Source organism: Rhinolophus sinicus, linkage group LG13 (assembly GCF_036562045.2).
Source record: "Rhinolophus sinicus isolate RSC01 linkage group LG13, ASM3656204v1, whole genome shotgun sequence".
NCBI classification, from domain to species: Eukaryota; Metazoa; Chordata; class Mammalia; order Chiroptera; family Rhinolophidae; genus Rhinolophus; species Rhinolophus sinicus.
Genome location: NC_133762.1, coordinates 40426066 through 40443990, shown reverse-complemented (window position 1 = coordinate 40443990; position 17925 = coordinate 40426066). Strand labels below are relative to the sequence as shown.

The window sequence follows — 17925 nt, the reverse complement described above, 5'->3', positions numbered from 1 at the left end:
AAGATTAGAAAAAGGAGGTATTTCAGGGGCAGACCTGGTTCCCTCCAACACTGAGCCCAGGTGAACCCCCTTCCTTCCTCCAGCTGAGTAGTTCTTGATGAAGCTGGTCCTGATGAAGCCACAAGCCAGAGACATCCTAGGGTCCTGGGCTTGGGAGTTTGGGACACAGCCCACAACCATGGACCCTTCTTGGCCTGGGCTCCCACATGGGGCATCTCCATGAAGAGCTCATATGGGGTGGGGGGCCCAGTAGAGAGGAGAGCCCCCTGTTGGGGATGAAGCACTATTTCCTGTGGGATTGTCCAAGTCTCTCTGAAATCGTAAGATGAATAACTCTTCCTCTGTAGCTACCTTCACTGCATGATTCTTTTTCACAATCTAGAAGCAGGAACTGTCTGGAATCTAGTAGCAGGTGACTGTGCCACACCATTTCCCCTCATCTCAGACACTTCCTCTTATATAACAATAGGAGGGGCTACGCTCCTCTCACATAACAGAGAGTCCGGTTCCCCCAGCCCACATGTGGACAGAGCAGGCTCCACAGACCTCCAGGATGACCGTCCCTGCCTCCTGGCCCCACCCCCCTCCTTGTCTGCTGCTGACTCTACTGCTGGGACTCACAGGTGAGCATGCCTTGGGGTATAAACCCCTCTCCTACTCTCCGGTCCTCCTGCTGCACCTCGACTTTTAGGGCCTCCAGGAAAACACAGTGTGTCACCCAGTGTTCCCACAGAAGGCTAAGGACTGGGCATTATCTGAGCATGAAATCAGGGGTCTCAGCATTTTATCTGGGGATCCATTGCCTGCAATGGTGACCAGAGGAATGCAAACAGATGATGCTTCAAAACAAATGGCGACAACTCTGTGTGTATTAACTTGTCTAATCCTCACAACATCCCTGTGTGAGAACTATGACTGTTGCCCCTAATTTGCAGATGAGGAAAATGAGGCAGAGAGAGGGACTTGCCCAATGTCACCTGTGTAAGGCAGTGAGTGGTTCAGCCAGGATTCAAGATTAGTGCAACCAGCTCCAGAGTTTGTTCTTTTAACCATGTTATGCTGCTCAGCTTCTCAGTGGAGGCTGATTGCACAAAAATCAGACAACACTGAGAAGCTACAGAATAGTTATCATCCACCATCGCCCTGTGATATCAGGAGAATTCAAATCTGCTGTGTTACTCACACACTTTTGTTATGATGTGTTGGGTTGGTCCTATGTGCCAAAATTTTTACTAAGCTTCTAATATGTATTATAATTTATCCAATCCTAAAAAAAAAAAAACAAAACCTGAATACACACTTTTATGTATGTGTGTGTGTGTATATATATATATATATATATATATATATATATATATATATATATATATATATGAATGCATGTATCCATGTGTGTGTGTGTGTGTGTGTGTGTATGAGTGGGTGTGAGGAATGTACATACACATACCTGTACAGGATTTTGAAATGGATTTTCTTATTGTTCTCTTAAAATCAGTTTTCAGTCTTCATGAAAGTCACATGAACAGCTGTTTAGTTTCTCTGTATCTCAGCCTCCTTCCCTCCTTTCTACGGCTCCAAACTTACCAGTTATCCTCCCCCAATCTCTGAAGAAAAACATTGTTCTCTCTTAGTAAAACGAGTAGAACTTTTGTGCATTACTATCTTGGAGTCTCTCTTCCATGATGGATGAGGTGAGAAAGAGAGAAGGAAGGAGATAAACGATACAGAGATTCCTGCATGTGTGAGCTGTATCTGTAATTATATCCTCATCCATATTTATATCTGTATTGATACATGTATCATCTAATATCAGCTGAAACCTTGGGAAATATATTGAGTCATAACATTTCAATTCTGAATACTCTCCATGTACTGATAAGTTGGAAATACCTAGGGCTTTATCTCATGTGACCGTTACAGCCAAGGTACAGCCACTTGTCATCCCTACATTTAGATAAGAAAACAGAAACACAGAGGTTCAAGGTCACTCATGGTAAATGACAGAGCTGTGATTTAAACACAGGGAGTCTGATTCTAGAGCTCACGGCCTCAACGCTCACTCTTCTCAAGTACCTGTGGCCCCACTTACATCCCATGAGATTTTGCCACATCTGTCAATGGGTGTGGGAAGGGTGGGTGTGGAGAAGAGGGTTTGTGGTTTTCTTCTCCTGGGCTCTCCTTCTTCCTAAATATGCACAAGATGCTCTCACTTCTCACTAAGTCATCTCCATGAGAAACTCAGTTTTTCAGGTAAATTTCTATCACTTTTCCCACTTCAAATAGACTTTGTGTCTCAGGGAGGTGTCACACTGGGCAAGGCACACAACATACAAATAAATACTTGATACAAACTATGTGCCAGGAACAGTAGTAGGAACTTGGGGTGTGTTGGTGAATACAACAGACAAAGTAGCTGCCCTCAGAAGCCCATGTCCTACGGGGGAATTGAGGGTAAACAAAGGACATGATATAAGTAAATATACAATATTTTGAAAAGTGATGAGTGTTAATAAAAAAAATAGTTGAAGTATTGCAGGATAAGAAAATCGAGGGATTCTATAAGGTGGGGTGTATTTGAACAAGTAATCTTGGTGAGGAAAAACTGATAAGGGAAGTCTGAGCCAAGATTAAAAGAAGGTTTGGAGTGAGTCATGTGGTTACTTGGGGTAAAAGCCTCCCTGACAGTGAGCTGCATGTGCAAAGGTCCCGAGACTAGAATCTTCCTGCTTCGTTCAGGGATTTAAGCTTTTGCTCTCAGTGAAAAGGTTGCCATTGCAAGGTTTCAAAGAAAGACTTGACATGAGCTGACATGATTTTTAAATTATTCCTGCTTTCGGTTGAGAAGAGACTACCACAGGACATAGAGAGAAGCAACCACTGCATTAAGAAGCCAATGCATTCATGCAAATGAGAAAAAGTACCTTGCCCCAGGTGAGCAGCAGAGACAGGGGAAGGATGGAGATTTTGGATACAGCTGAAAGGGTGGCAACAGGCTTTCCTGGTGCAGAGGATGGGCGTGGGAGAGCAAGACTCCAGGTGTTTGGAACCTGAGCTTCTGGAGGAATAATGGTGGCTGAGCTGACATATAGAGGGCTGTTGGGCAATTCAGGAATTCAGTTTTGAACGTGTGAAGTGTGAGATACTGATTTCCATCCAAGGAACAATGTCAGTGGACAGTTGGCCATGCAAATTCAGCGTTCAGGGGAAAGCACTGGGCCACAGATGTCAATGTGAGAATTATAGATGCACAGATGGCAGAGCTTTTGCAATTTTCTGCTCCTCAACCCTCTAGTCCCTCTTCTCTCTTCCTTCTCTGTTTCCTTTCTATTCTCTCTCCAAAATTCATTCACACATCTTCACCTTTTTGTCCTAGCAGTTCAGCTTCCCCGTCTCGAATCTTCTACTTCAGTTTAGAAAACAAACCACCTGATGTTCTTGGCACCAAAGGACCTGCCCTATGACAGCATGTGGCCTCCTTAGGAGGCATATTGGTTACAAATGGTGCTCAATGGGTAGGTCTCCTAGCTCACATTCTGCCAAGGAGAAGCTAAAAAATAGTAAAGAACACAAGATTTGTGGTGCCACAGCTGCATCCTCCTCTGATTTATATCCCTGCCACCAGAACTCAAGTCTGTTTTTTAGGACACTCCAAATAAAAAGGAAAACTTTTGTATTTCTCTGTCTCCACAAACTGGATAGTAACTGAGGCAGTGAAATGGAACTGGAAAATTTAGCACCTAAAGTTAGATAATTGGCCCAAAGTTAAACTCATGTCCAATCAGCTCATAACGCATTGTCCAAATATGGTGACTCTCTCACAATTCTGTTATAAACCTCAGTATCACACCTGCTGTTTCTTTGCTTGATTCCCTCATGGTTCTATCTCCCTGTTCCAGTGCAGGTTCTCCAATCTACAGGCACAAGGTTTATCTTTGTCCCTTAGTCATTTAGTCCAATTCAAAGATTCTATATGGAGTGATATACTTGTTTTAGTACATATATATTTTTTGTGCTAAAATATTCATAACATAAAATTTACTATTTAACTACTTTTAAGGATAAAATTCAGGGGCATTAAGTATGCTTATAATGTGAAATTCTCATCACTGAATATTCCCAGAACTTTTTAACATCTGAGGCAGAAACTCTGTACCCATTAAAAAATAAATCCCCATTTTTACTGCCCTCAACCCCAGCAGCTGATAACTGCTATGCTTTTGCATCTATGAATTTGCTTTTTCCAGGTACTTCATATAAGGAAACTCACATTTGTCCATTTCTATCTGGCAGTTTTCACTTAGCATAATATTTTCAAGGCTTATCCATGTTATAGAACCTATCAGAATGTCATTGCTTTTTCGGGCTGCATAATATTCCACTGTGTGTACATATGCACCACCTTTTGTGTATCCGTTCACCTGTTGGTGGGTATTGGGGTTGTTGCTACTACCTTCGGCGACTGTGAATATGGCTGCTATGAACACAGATGTGCAAAGTATCTGTTTGAGTAGCTGCTTTGCTTTGGGGGAATAATACACCTACAAGTGGAATCGTTAAATGCATGGTATGTTTAACTTCTTAAGAAACCACCACTTTTCCACAGTGGCTGCACGATTTTTATATTTTTCAAGCAATGCACAAGGGTATCAATTTCTTCACATCTTTGTCAACACTTATTTCTGGTTTTATTTTAATTTTGTTTTTAGTTATAGTCATCGTAAGGAATATGCAGTTTATCTCACTGTGTTTTCTATTTACATTTTCCTAATGACTAGTGATGCTGAGCATCTTTTCAGGTGCTTACTGACCATTTGTATATCGTCTTTGGAGGAATGTCTATTCAAGTCCTCTGTCCATTTTAATTGGTTATTTTTTTAATTTATTGTTGAATTGTAGAATTCTTTAGGTGTACAATTCTGTATTAATATAAATCCCATGTTTAAATATTCTTTCTCCTATTTTGAGCTTTTCTCATTACCCTCTTGAAACTATTGTCTGTGTCTATGAGTTTCTGTTTCTCATTTGTTTGTCTTGCAGAACTTTTGAACAAAGCTTTCAGTTTGTGTAAAGTCCATTTTATGTATGTTTTTCTTTTGTCACCTGCGCTTTTGATGTCATATCCAAGAAATCATTGCCAAATCCAAAGTCAGGAAAAGTTTGACCTGTGGTTCCTTTCTAAAATTTTATAGTTTTAGCACTTATATTTAGGTTTCTGATCCATTGTAAGTTCGTTTTTGTATGTGATGTAAGATAAGAGTTCAGCTTCATTTCTGATGTGGCTAATCCAGCATCTTGTGTTGAAACACTGTCCTTACCCTATTGGATGGTCTTGGTCCCCATGTTGAAAATCATTTCACCACATATATGAGGGTTTATTTCCCGGCTCTCTGTTCTAATCCATTGGTCTGTATATCTGTTTTAATGCAAATACCACACGACTTTGATTGCTGTATTTTTTCCCTAAGTTTTTAAATCAGGAAGTGTGAGTCTCCGAACTATGTTGTCTTTCAAGATATTTTTGTTATTTGGGGCCCTTTGGAATTTCACATGAATTTTAAAACAGGCTTTTCCATTTCTGCAAAAAAATGCCATTGAGGTTTTTATAAGGATTTTACTGAATTTGTTAAGTGCTTTAGGTACTATTGACATTTAAACAACATTAACTCTTCTAATCCATGAACACAAAATGCTTTTCCATTTATATATCACTTTTTCAATTTCTTTCAGCAATGTTTTGTATTTTTCAGTGTACTAGTCTTCCATCTCAACGGTAAAATTTACTCCTGCGCATTTGATACTTTTTTGATGCTATTGTAAGGGGAATATTTGCTTAATTTCCTTTTGGATAGGTCATCACAAGTGTATAGAAATGCAACTGAGTTTTGTGTGTTGATTTGTATCCCACAAGATTGCTGAAATCATGTGTTAGTTCTAACAGAGTTTTGTGTGTGTGTACGTGTGTGTGAGTATGGAACCTTGAGGGTTCCTATCTATAAAGTCATGTCATGGGCACACAGACATAGTTTTATTTGTTTCTGTCCAATTTGAATGCCTTTTATTCATTTTTGTTATCTAATTGGTCTTTCTGGAACTTTCATTACTGTGTTGAATATCAGCAGCAAAAGTGGGCATCCCTGTCTTGTTTTGTGATATTACAGGAAAAGCGTTCAGATTTTCGCCATGAAGTATGATATTAGCAATAGATTTTTCGTATATGATTTTATCATCTTGTGGAAATTTCCATTTATTCCTAGTTTATTGATCATTTTTATCATGAAATACATTGAGTTTTGTCAAATGCTTTTCTGAAGCCAATGAGATGATCACGTGGTTTTTTGCCCTTCATTCTATTAATGTGATACATGATGTTGTTGGGTTTTCATATGTTGAACCATCTTTACTTCCAGGAATGAATCCCAGTTGGTTGTGATGTATAATTCTTTTAATATGCTGTTCGATTCGGTTTGCTAATGTTTTGTTGAGGTTTGTTGCATCAGTTTTCATAAGAGATATTGGTTTGTAGTTTTCTTATAGTGCTTTTGCCTGGCGTTGTTCTCAGGATAATCCTGTCCTGAGAATGAGTCTCAGAATGACTCTAAATAAGTAAATAAGTCTCCCTGCCTTTAGAATTTTTTGAAAGAGTTTGTAGAGGATTAGCGTTAGTTTTTTTTTTGTTTGTTTGTTTGTTTTCCAATGTTTGGTGGAATTCACCAGTGAAGCCAAATGATCTTGGGCTTTCCTTTGTTGGCAGATTTTTTCTTATTGATTCAATCTCCTTATTGGTAACAGGTCTATTCAGATTTTCTATTTTTTCATGGTTCAGTCTTGGTAAGTTCTGTGTTACTAGGAATTTGTCCATTTTCTTTGAGTTATGAAACTTATTGCTGTACAATTGTTCATAGTACTCTACTGTAATCCTTTTTATTTCTGTAAAATTGTTACGAATGTCCTTTTTTTTCTTTTTTTTTTAATTTATTGGGGTGACAATTGTTAGTAAAATTACGTAGATTTCAGGTGTACAATTCTGTATTACATCATCTATAAATCCCATTGTTTGTTCTCTTTTTTTCTTAATCAATCTAACTGAAGTTTTGTGAATTAGTTTGTGTTATTGAAGAATCTCTCATAGTTTGTTGATTTTCTCTGTTTTTTCGCTATTCATAATTTCTGTATCTCAGGCACTTGAAACAATGTTTTACGTCTTATTTACACGAGAAGTTCAGTGTTTGGTGGGGACTCTGCACATCATTGTCACTCAAGTTTCCAGGCTGATGGAGCAGAAATTTTCATAACATGTGGAACTTTGTGGAAGAGGAAAGTTGATCCATAGATGTTCCTGCAGTTAAACGCATATCGCACATAATTCATCACCTTTACTGACAACTCTGTGGTATAAAGAAGTCTCATCATGCCACCCAATGCAAAGCTCCAGGAGTGCTACTCTCCGTAACGCCAGCAAGTGGAGAGCCAGAAATATTTGGGGAAGCATGACACTTCAAGAGAGGACAGAGCACTCACACCCACTCTCTGCCAAATCATTTAGCCCTTCTGTGCCTCAGTTTCCTCATTTGTTACAGAGTCTCACTTACCGTCTCATTGTGAGTGATCCTCAAGATGACACATGCCATGTACTGAGCTCAAGGCCCACTCACAGAGTGGGCTCAGTCAGTGAAAGCTGTTGTTGACAAACACTTGACAAAACCTACAGGATCAGATAAGGATGAATAAATAACTGCTTTGTTTCCCTCCAGGGGGGGCAGGTGAGAAGGAGCTGCAGGTGATTCAGCCTGAGAAGTCAGTGTCAGTCATAGCTGGAGAGACGGCCACTCTGCCCTGCACCGTGACCTCCCTGCATCCTGTGAGGCCCCTTCGGTGGTTCAGGCAGACAGGATCAGGCCGGGAGCTAATCTACAGCTTGGAAGGAAATGAGGGAGCCTGCTTCCCTCGAGTAACAACTGTTGCAGACGTCACAAGGAGAAACAACATGGACTTTTCCATCCGTATCAGTAACATCACCCCCGCAGACACCGGTACCTACTACTGTGTGAAGTTCCAGAGCCAAATACCTTAAATACATGTTTATTTCTGGAGCTGGCATTCGGCTCACAGTGAGTGGTGAGTACAGTGTTAGCCCCCTTTGTCCCTGGGTGTGAGACAAGTTAATAAGAATGACCTCCATTCTTTGAGCAACAATGAAGAATAAGGTGCAACGGAGAACTTGTTTCTTTATTTCAACTTCAGAACGCACACACTGAGAAGAAATTCTTAAAAGGCACAGACTCAGGGTTTGCTCTGACAGCCAGGTTGGAGGAGGTGCCCAGAGTTTGTGTCATACTGTACGTATTTCCGGAAAAACCTTTCTATTGTTCAGGCACCAACTCACCTAGTCAGTGAAGACTGAGCATGGCTGGGTTGACTTAGAATGTCCCTCACCCAGGAGGAGGTCCCCATGTGGGTGACTTAGGGGTCACCCACTGAGGCAAGCAACATGCTTAATGAGGATTTTCTACCAGGGGCCCAGGATCCTGAATCCTGGAATGTCAGCACTGAAAGGACCTTTAACCTACCCGCTATACAGAGTTGGGAGCTGAGGCCAAGAGGTGACAGGGGCTTTGCCCATGGTCACAGGGCCAGGACATGAGGGGATTATTCCAGAGTCCGATCTGATTTTAGGCTGGCTCCTCCTTGTCCCAGCTCTGGACTCTCTATCCATGGAAAAGCCTGACACATAGTAGGCATAGAATAGAAAGCTTAATATACTGAAGCATTTAAGCAAGAGCCAGACTCATCCTTTTCATTCGTTTCCCAAAGGTTCAGATACTCCTTGCATTCAGACCCAAAGGCCTGAGGTGATTGGGGACTTGTCCCAACCATGAGCCACATCGCCCCAAAGTGAGCATCCATATTAGCACCTAGAATTCCCTATTGTTCAACAGCTGCTAACACTCCAGCGAATGGAGACAGCATCGTTCATTTACAGACTTCTATTGATGGTTATAAGTTATTCCTGACTTTCGGTTATTAAAACAGTGCTACAGGGGATAACTGTGTCCATGTGTCACCCTAATCATGTGGAAGAGGCCCAGTCAAAGTGGCACTGCTAGGTTAGAGGTGACATGTACTTCAATTTGTGAGCATATAACCACATATCCATCCTAGATGTGTGGCAATGCAGTCTCCCCAGCATCCCTGGACATAGGAAGGGAAGGTGACTTTGTCTTGAACTTGCAGACATCACAAGAGTTCCTAATGGTGCATCCCTTGGCCAGGTAGTCACAGGTAATAGTAAGTGGCTCCATCACCACTCAGATCTGCTCCTCCTGAGTGCGCATTCCTTTCCCCAAGTTACCTGCCCAGACCATGCCCTGGATGAGAAAGTAGGGATGTGGGAGGGGCTGGGAACAGCAGTTTGCCAGGTGCTGTATCTTCCTCATGGCATTTACTCCCATAACCAGGGCTCTGAGGGCATCTGCTGCTCCTTTATACACATGAGGACACTAGGCTCGGAGAGGGGACTTACTAGTAAGCAGGTCTGGGAGCCAAGACTGAAACCCAAGCATTTAGTCTTGTCATTTGTGACAACACGGATGGACCTAGAGGATATTATGCTAGGTGGAATAAGTCAGATAAACAAGACAAATAACCATACGATTTCACTTATATGTGAATCTAAACAAAGAAATAAAACTGAACAAAAACAGACTCTTAGATACAGAAAAATTGATGGTTGCCAGAGAGGGAGTGTTGTTGGGGAATGGAGGAAAACAGTGAATGGGAAAAGAGGTACAATATTCCAGTTATAAAATAAATACGTCAAACAGGCCTAATGTGCTACATGGGGAATACTGTCAGAAATATCATGTTTCCACAGTGACAGAGGGTTACTAGACGTAACGTGATCATATCGTACGTATACATGTCTAATCACTAGTTTTACACCTAACAGTACATTCTATGCCAACTATAATTTAACAAAAAAATTTTGCATTCAGTAGTCTTTTTTCCCCACTTTCATGGTGTTTTCCTTCACTGAGCAGCCTGCAGGAGCAGCCTGGGGACAGTGGCCTGGATAGAGCAGAGAGGAGCCCCTGCCACCCCAGCAACACCCTGCATGCGAGTTCCTGACTCTGCAGACTGAGGATGAGGAGGGGGAGGGGTTTCCTAGAGGCTGCTGTGGTCCCGCGTGAGCAAAAGGTCATATTGTAGACCCAGTTGTCAGAAACCCAGAACTTCTGCTTACTGCTAAGAGGTCCTCAGGCCTGGGAACTTGGGGGTGATCTCCCTATAACTGCTTGAAGGCAAGAATCTCAAAGAGAAAAGTGGGGATGGTCGTGAGTGTGGAGCACATGTAGGTGGGGCGTGTGCTCTGCTGATGGATGTGAAAGGATGGGGAGGCCCCAAAAATACCCCTGGGACACAGTGGGGGTGAGAAGATTGTCCCTTCATTTCTCTCAGCCTCAGTTTTCTCATCTGTCAAATGGTGATAATCATGGACTCCTTTTAAGGAGAACTAGAAGGATATAAGGGACTCTGTGTGACCCCCCCGGCACAGAGTAGCACCTCGTGTCAGGTGTTATTTCAAGGTTGTGACTCAGTTCTTATTGCTGGGCCTCAGTGTCCTCATCCTCAGAATGTGGAGAATCACACAACCTTGCAGGATGGTATCAGGACACCAGGGAGCAATGGGGCTATTTCCCCATCACTCTGTGGTCCTGGCAAGTCTCCGATTCCTCAGTCCTCAGGTTCCTCGTCTGGAAAGTGGTGGTAATCACAGCTCCTGTCCAGGGGTCTGTGAGGGTTTCAGGAGAGCTAGGAACAGTTAAGACAAAGTGTGAGACTGATCAGTAATTTTGTTTCTGGGCCCAGATTGGTGGGAATCACCTGAAAGAACGTGGATGATGAACGCAGGCCTGGATTTGCATGTTGGCCCCGCCCCTCACTTAGGGTTGACATGTGTCCTCCTCTGTAAGATGAGGATGAGGACACCACCCTCCCTACATTATTAGAAAGATTAAAAATAACATGTGAGAATCTTCTAAACAGTGTCACATGCTTATCCTTAGTGGTGATAATGACAATCATGGTTATTGTTCATTATGCTCCTTTTGTAGCCAAACCCTCTCCCCTGTGGTATCAGGCCCCACGGGAGGGCCCCGCCTAAGGAGACAGTGAACTTCACCTGTGAGTCCCACGGCTTCTCCCCCCGAAAGATCACCCTGAAATGGTTCAAAGATGGGAACGAGCTCCCAGCCTCCCAGACCACCGTGGACCCAGAGGGAGACAGCGCTTCCTACAGCATCTCCAGCACAGCCAGGCTGGTGCTGGCCCCGGGGGACGTTCACTCTCAGCTGGTCTGCGAGGTGGACCACGTCACCCTGCAGGGGGGCCCTCCTCTTCGTGGGACTGCCAACTTGTCTGAGACCATCCGAGGTAGGTCTCCTCCCTCCCTCCCAGAGGAGCCCACACTTGGCCCCCAACCTCCAAGCCTGCACCTCCCCCTGCTTTTGCTCCAGGCCTGGAATTGCCTGGAATCTAATTCCTGACAGTCCTTCCCATCACCAGGCACCTGTGTGTGCTGGTCACTCACTACTGTTTAATGGCAGCTGCCACGTGACACCTACTACTGTGGAGGCACTTTCATTGCTTTACCACTAGCAACTCCAATTACTGAGGAACTGCAATGAGCAAGGTCCCTCCCTGTGTGATGAGTGATTTCATTTATATGCAAGAAGTACCCTCAGTGTTTAAGCACCTGCTGTATGCCTAGCAGTGTCCTGGTTGGTCCCCTCGCTGTGGGGGGAGGAGCTAAGTTATGGAGCCCTCCGCTGTGATCTGTCTGTTCTTTGAGGTCAGAGCTTCTGCCCTGTGTTGTTTCAGTTCCGCCCACCCTGGAGGTTACCCAACAGCCTGTGACAGGGAACCTGTTGAACGTCATTGTCTGCCAGGTGAAGAATTTGTACCCCCGGCACCTACAGCTCACCTGGTTGGTGAATGGAAACTTGTCCCGAACTGAAACGACCTTGACCCTCACAGAGAACAAGGACGGAACCTTTAACCAGATAAGCTGGCTCCTCGTGAATTTATCTGCCCACAGGGAGGACGTGGTGCTCACCTGCCAGGTGGAGCAGGATGGGCAGCCGGCGGTCACCAAAAACCTTACCCTGGAGGCCTCTGTCCACCAGAAGGACCAGGGGTCAGACATAAAAACAGGTGAGGCCTCCACCCCACTAACCCAGGATTTAAGTTTACTCAATTTTTAATTTTAAGAGCAGTAACTTATGTTTATTATAAAACAATCTAGAAGTCTATAGGTAGAAAGTACAATTTTGAAGTGTCCTCCCCTCCCAAATCCCAAGTCCAAGAGTCACCACTGGTAAGAATTGGTTTGTGTCTTATTAGATCTTCCTAAAGATCAATACACATTGCATCAATTTACATTAAAGAAGGAAGGAGGGAGATCACCTGTTCACAGTGCCCTGCCTCTTGCTTTCCTCACCTACAGTTACTGCGCTCACCATCCCTGTCCGCCCCCCGCCCTCCTCCTTGGTCTTTCTATCTGCTGCCTGGTCTCTTTTCCATCCTAGACTTTTCCATCTGGTCCAGGCCCCCAGGTGATGATGAGTGGCCACAGCACGGGCCTCTTTTGTCCCCTGATTGATGACAATGAACCAACAATAATCACAATTGCTTCCTGCCAGGTTACTGTAGGAAAATTTCAGTTCATCTCTGATCTTCTCTCCTGATTCAACCTCGCTGTGAGTGTGGAGTTTTACAGAAGGGACTTGGGGAACAACTTCTTGTCCTCACACCAGGTGATTGGGCTAAATTAATCATTCTACAGGACAGGGACCACCAGCCTGTATAGCAAATATGTGCTAATTAGAGACACGCTCCCCCTCAGCTGGGCATTGTCCTAAGGCCTTATAGAGGTCCTTTTGTGCAAAGAAAATATGTCTTATTTCTCTCCCATGTAACATTGGAGGGCATCAGGCCTGGATTCCAGGAGTCTTTACTACAGAAGACCTTTCAAAGGCCCACGTTTCTCCCAACATGTCCTATGGTGATGTCCTACCTGCTGGATCAGTGTAGGCCACCTAGTGTCCATGTCGCTGCCTGCTGGGAGAGTAAACATAGGAAGGGGAGGATAAACAATTGCCCTTAAAGTAAGAGCTATACAGAAGGTGCATAAATGTGTCCACTAAGTCATGTATCCACATCCAAATGCAAATGCAGTCGGAATTTTGTGGTGTGATTAAGGTCATCGGTTTTCTAGAAACAACATTACCAAACTTAATAAAATACAATAATTCCCTAAACAAAAGGGACATATCCAATTTCACCAATTTCTTTTCTGTTTTTGCTGCTTGAAAATTTCAATTTATAATACAGCTGCTTGGTAGAATTTTCACATGACATCACCTTTTTGGATTTGAAAAAGATTTTGAATATTTTAGGACTATTCACATTACTCATTTCAAATTGAGTGAATTGTGATAGGTGGTAGGTTTTGAGGAATTTTGTCCATTTTCTCTATGTTGTCAAATGTGTACTGTACAGTTGTTTATGATAGTCCCTCATTTTCCTTTTGATGTCTACAGGGTCTGTACTGATCGCCACTGTTTCATTTCTGCTGTTGGAAATGTGTTATTTCTCCTCTTTAATTCATCAGTCTTGGTGAAGATTTTCAATGTTATTAATCTTGTCAAAAAATCCAATTTCTTTCAATGGTTTTTCTCTATTGTTTCTCATTTTCAATTTCATTCGTTTTTCTACTATTTGTACTACACTTTTTCTGCTTTTGGGGGGGTTGATATGGTTCCTTAGTTTCTCATTTCTTGAAGTGGGAATATAGACTACTTATTTTCGCCTTTTTGTTTTTTGATGCCACAGCTGGTCACCTTCTGTGCCTGTGGAGTTAGGAGAGAGCAGCTATGATGCTTGGTCACTGTCTTCTTCCTTTAGTCCCCAGGTCCCCAGCCAGTCTGCTGTCCTCTTCCATCTCTCAGTCTTATGCTTGTACCTGGTGTCATTCGTAGGGTTCAGGGTTGTACTGAACAGGAGAGCAGGAGAACTGAGGCTCCACCACCTCCGCTGTCTGGACTGGCTTCGGTTTGCTTTTCCGTCTCTGCCTCCTGCTGGGGCTCAGACCAGGCTGCTACTTCCTGGTTCTCTCAGTGTGGCTGACCTGACACCCTTGCTAAGTACTAAGGCTGGAAATGCTTTGCATGGTTTCGCTTGGCTGCTGGAGCCAAGTGCACCCTCTGCACTGGATGCCTCACCTCCGCCCGTGTCTGAGGCTCCGGCCACTTCAGTCCTGGACCAGTGGGCCTGCTGTGAGGATGGACATCTTCTTGGTCATGTTTTTGGTACTGGGGTGTTTTACAATATTTCACATTAATGAACCTCTTCTCTGTCACTATAGCATATCCAGGTATGTTAGTGGAGTTTTGGGTTTGTTGGATCATTTTGAAAACGGAAGAAATGTTCTGAGTCCTGTAATGTGTTTGATTCCGTTTTGCCTTTTAGAACTCTGAATTTCCCTCCCCCACCATTTCTTTTTCCTTTAACTTCAATAGTCAAACAGCACTTCTTCCTTCTTCCTTGCTTTCTCCCATAAGATACGCACTTTAAATTCTGCCTGTCCCTTTAATCACCTCAGTCCTTAGAAAATCTCCTGCCTCCTTGTATTAGGTTCCTATGGCTACTGTAACAAATTACCACAGGTAGTGCCTTAAAACAACTCAAATTTACTCCCTTACAGTTCTAGAGGTCAGAAGTTTACAATGTTGATTTCACTGAGTTCCTTCTGGAACCTCTAGGGGAGAATCAGCTTCCTGTCTTTTCCAGCCCCTAGAGGCACCCACACTCCTTGGCTAAGGACCCCCCCATCAGTCAGCTCTGCTTCTGAGATCACAACCCCTTCTCTGACTTTCCTGTCTTCCTATTTCACTTATTAAGATTTTTGTGATTACATTGGCTCCACTGGAATAATCCAAAATAACGACCCCACTTTAAGATCTTAAATTAATAACCACCGCTTGACCCTCATGCTATGTGAGGTAACATAGTCACAGCGTCTGGAGGACTCTGCCAACCCTTGCATATCAGCCACACTTTGAAACTCCTTCCTATATACATCTGAGCTCTGATTTGCAGGACAATTTTCCAATAATTTCAAATTTAGCGTGGGTTTAATATTGGGAGGGATTTCCAAATAATTCTCAGGCCCCTTTCTTAGCTGCCCTCATCTGTTTCTCCTGTGCTTTTTCCTGTGGTTGAGTGAGGGTGGGCTGGCAGCCTCGTGACAGATTGTGCACTAAGATTTAGCGATTTTTCTCCTTTGACTCAGAGATATTTTGCAGTTTTCATATTATCTTCTCAATTAATACTGGGAGCTAGTTTTGTATAGAATGTAATTTCCTGTTTTTGTTTGTTTCATTCTTTAGTTTGGACAGGATAATTTTGGGGATAAGTATCTATGTAGCTGCCATTGTCCTCAGCAGCCCAGCAGTGGACTGAAGATTGCTGAGTCTTTGATCCATAGGTCCCTACCCCACACCTCAGGGTCCCATATCCCCCATGAGGGCCCTATAAGGCCGAGCAGGCCCAGTGAAGTGGAGAATCCAACCTTCTCTGCAGCTCTGCTGTTGCTCTAAGTAAGCCCTGGGCTTAATATCTTTACCCCGATTTCTTCCTTGAGCCCGAGCCCAGAACAAGTGCAAAAACTTCAGAGCATGGGTGACCCCAGGTAACCTCAGATGGAGTAAATGGTGGCCCCTGGTAATAGTCTCCCACAATCGGCTCTCTAATGGCTTCTCCTGTCCCTTATTTCCAGGCCCAGCAATGTCTACTCAATTCCTCATCGCTTTCCTCCTTGGCACCAAGCTGCTGCTGGCAGTAGGTGTCTCTGCCTTCTATGTCCACAGGAAGCTGAGGGCCTGACTGTAAGTTGTTGGGCAGGGAGGGCAGGCCAAGGGCTGTTCCAGAAGGGGAAAGGTCAGGAGGAGGGGCCAGCACACAGGTCACACAGGGTCAGGGCCAATGGTGACTTAAGAGAAGGTGACACACATCTCTCAATACCCTCAGGAGTCTCACAGATCCCACTAAGATGTTTCCAAATCCCAGGCAATGGGTGGGGTCCTGAAAGTGATTCACCATATCAAGGGCTCTCAAGGTGTCCACAGCGTCATAGGGCTTCTGTGGGGGAAGTGGGCAGAGGGGCTGAATGAGGGGCAGCTGAGTGGGTGGTTCCCTTGGAGACCATCTCTAGATTATTTCCTCACTTGGGTCCTTCACACACACAAAATCCACACTTTAGAGTAATGTTGAGAAGTCCTGGATCGGCTGCTCTGAGGGCTGTTCCTGCTCTGACCTTCTGTGTGACAGAGTGAAAAGGATGGGGAAGGAGGGTCAGGACCTGGGGAGGAAGGCTGAGTTGGCAGAGTCTTATCTCACAGGCTACCTGTCCTCTCATGACAGGGGTCCCAGGAGGACAGTGGGGACATAAGAGACATGCAGGCAACATTTCTTGAATGATGAGCAGATATTTAAATGTTGAGTGTTACTCGCTGCTCTTTCATTGCTCCCCTGCTGTGTACGCCCCTCAGTCTCTGCTGCCCCTTCCCTTCCCCAAAGGGCCCAGCCTAAGAGAAAGAGCCACCAGAAGCTTCCACAGACTCTGCTTTAAATGCCTCCCCTCCCTGGGGACCTGCTGCCCACAGCTCCTGCTGCTCCTTCTCACGGTCCTTGATGCCCCAGAGCTGGGTCTTCATACATGGTCCTCTCAGAGTCACACACACACACACACACACACACACACACACACACACACAATCCCAAAATATCAGCTGCTCCATTATCCCAGACACATGACTTAAATGTGATAAGAGGGAAAAATGGCCTGCTGAGAATGCAGGTGATGGAAGTAACTGTGACATTAGGTGCAATCAGACCTTTACAATCATCATCAACTCAGAGCCAGAGGAAGAGAGAGCAATACTATGACCAAGCTGTACAATTTATAGGGGGAATTAGCCACATTGATTTTAGCCTTGGCTCAATAATGAGTATGCCTTTTTATATCTTTTTGTTACCTTTTTAATGATATGTAGCTGAGGAACAGTAATTTCAAGTAACTGAGAATTCCTGAAATGATATTTCAACTGGGAGCTGGGCAGGAGGCAGCCCTGTGTTCGGGGCTGTACCAGTCTGGACTGAGTTTGTCTTCAACTGCAAAGAGTGAGGCTAGAGGATCTTGATTCCAATACCAGATTCTCTTGTTTTTCTTGCCTACTTTAGTGGATTTTCTTGATTACATGGTTTTCCACTTAAGGATTATTTTTAGAGACTTTAAGTGATTTTTCAAAATAGACACTCAGTTAATATGCGTTAAAAAAGGAAGAAATGAATTAGTTCCTTTTTATTTTCCTGGTGTTTAAATATGCTTTCTTCTGTGGATTGGTATTTATAGTAACTGGCAGAATATGTGAAAATATTTCTCCTTGGAAAAATGAAATATATAATTATTTTTCAAAAATTTGGTGACCTCGGGGTTTTGAAAATTAATTCGGGGAACGTACAGAGGGATAGTGGATGGGGGGAGGGGGGTTCACACAGTGTGAGGGATATAAATGATAAACGTCTAAGTTTTGCTTTGTCTTGTGCACTTGAAACTAATAAAAAAAGAAAAAAATAATAATATTGACTGTCAACTGTAACTAACTATATAGGTATATATAGTCACGGGATGTGGAGTACAGCATAGGGAAGACAGTCTATGGTATTGTAACAGCTATATAAGATGTCAGAGGGGTAGTAGCTTGGGGGGGGTGGGTTATCACTTTATGAGGGGTTTAAATGTCTAACTATTATGTTGCTTTGTACACCTGAAACTAATAAAAAATAAAAATAAAAAACTTAAAAAAA

General features: G+C 43.5%; 1 protein-coding gene across 1 annotated transcript; it reads left to right on the top strand.

Annotated features, from left to right (window-relative positions):
• The first annotated feature begins 553 nt into the window (after positions 1–553).
• LOC141568035 (signal-regulatory protein beta-1-like) lies at positions 554–16039 on the top strand. The gene is made up of 7 exons (XM_074317254.1): positions 554–623; positions 7752–8057; positions 8438–8451; positions 10304–10348; positions 11112–11430; positions 11878–12210; positions 15836–16039. Exons 1-7 carry the CDS (start codon positions 554–556, stop codon positions 15940–15942), a joined length of 1194 nt encoding a protein of 397 aa, XP_074173355.1. The 3' UTR covers positions 15943–16039.
• The last annotated feature ends 1886 nt before the right edge of the window (positions 16040–17925 follow it).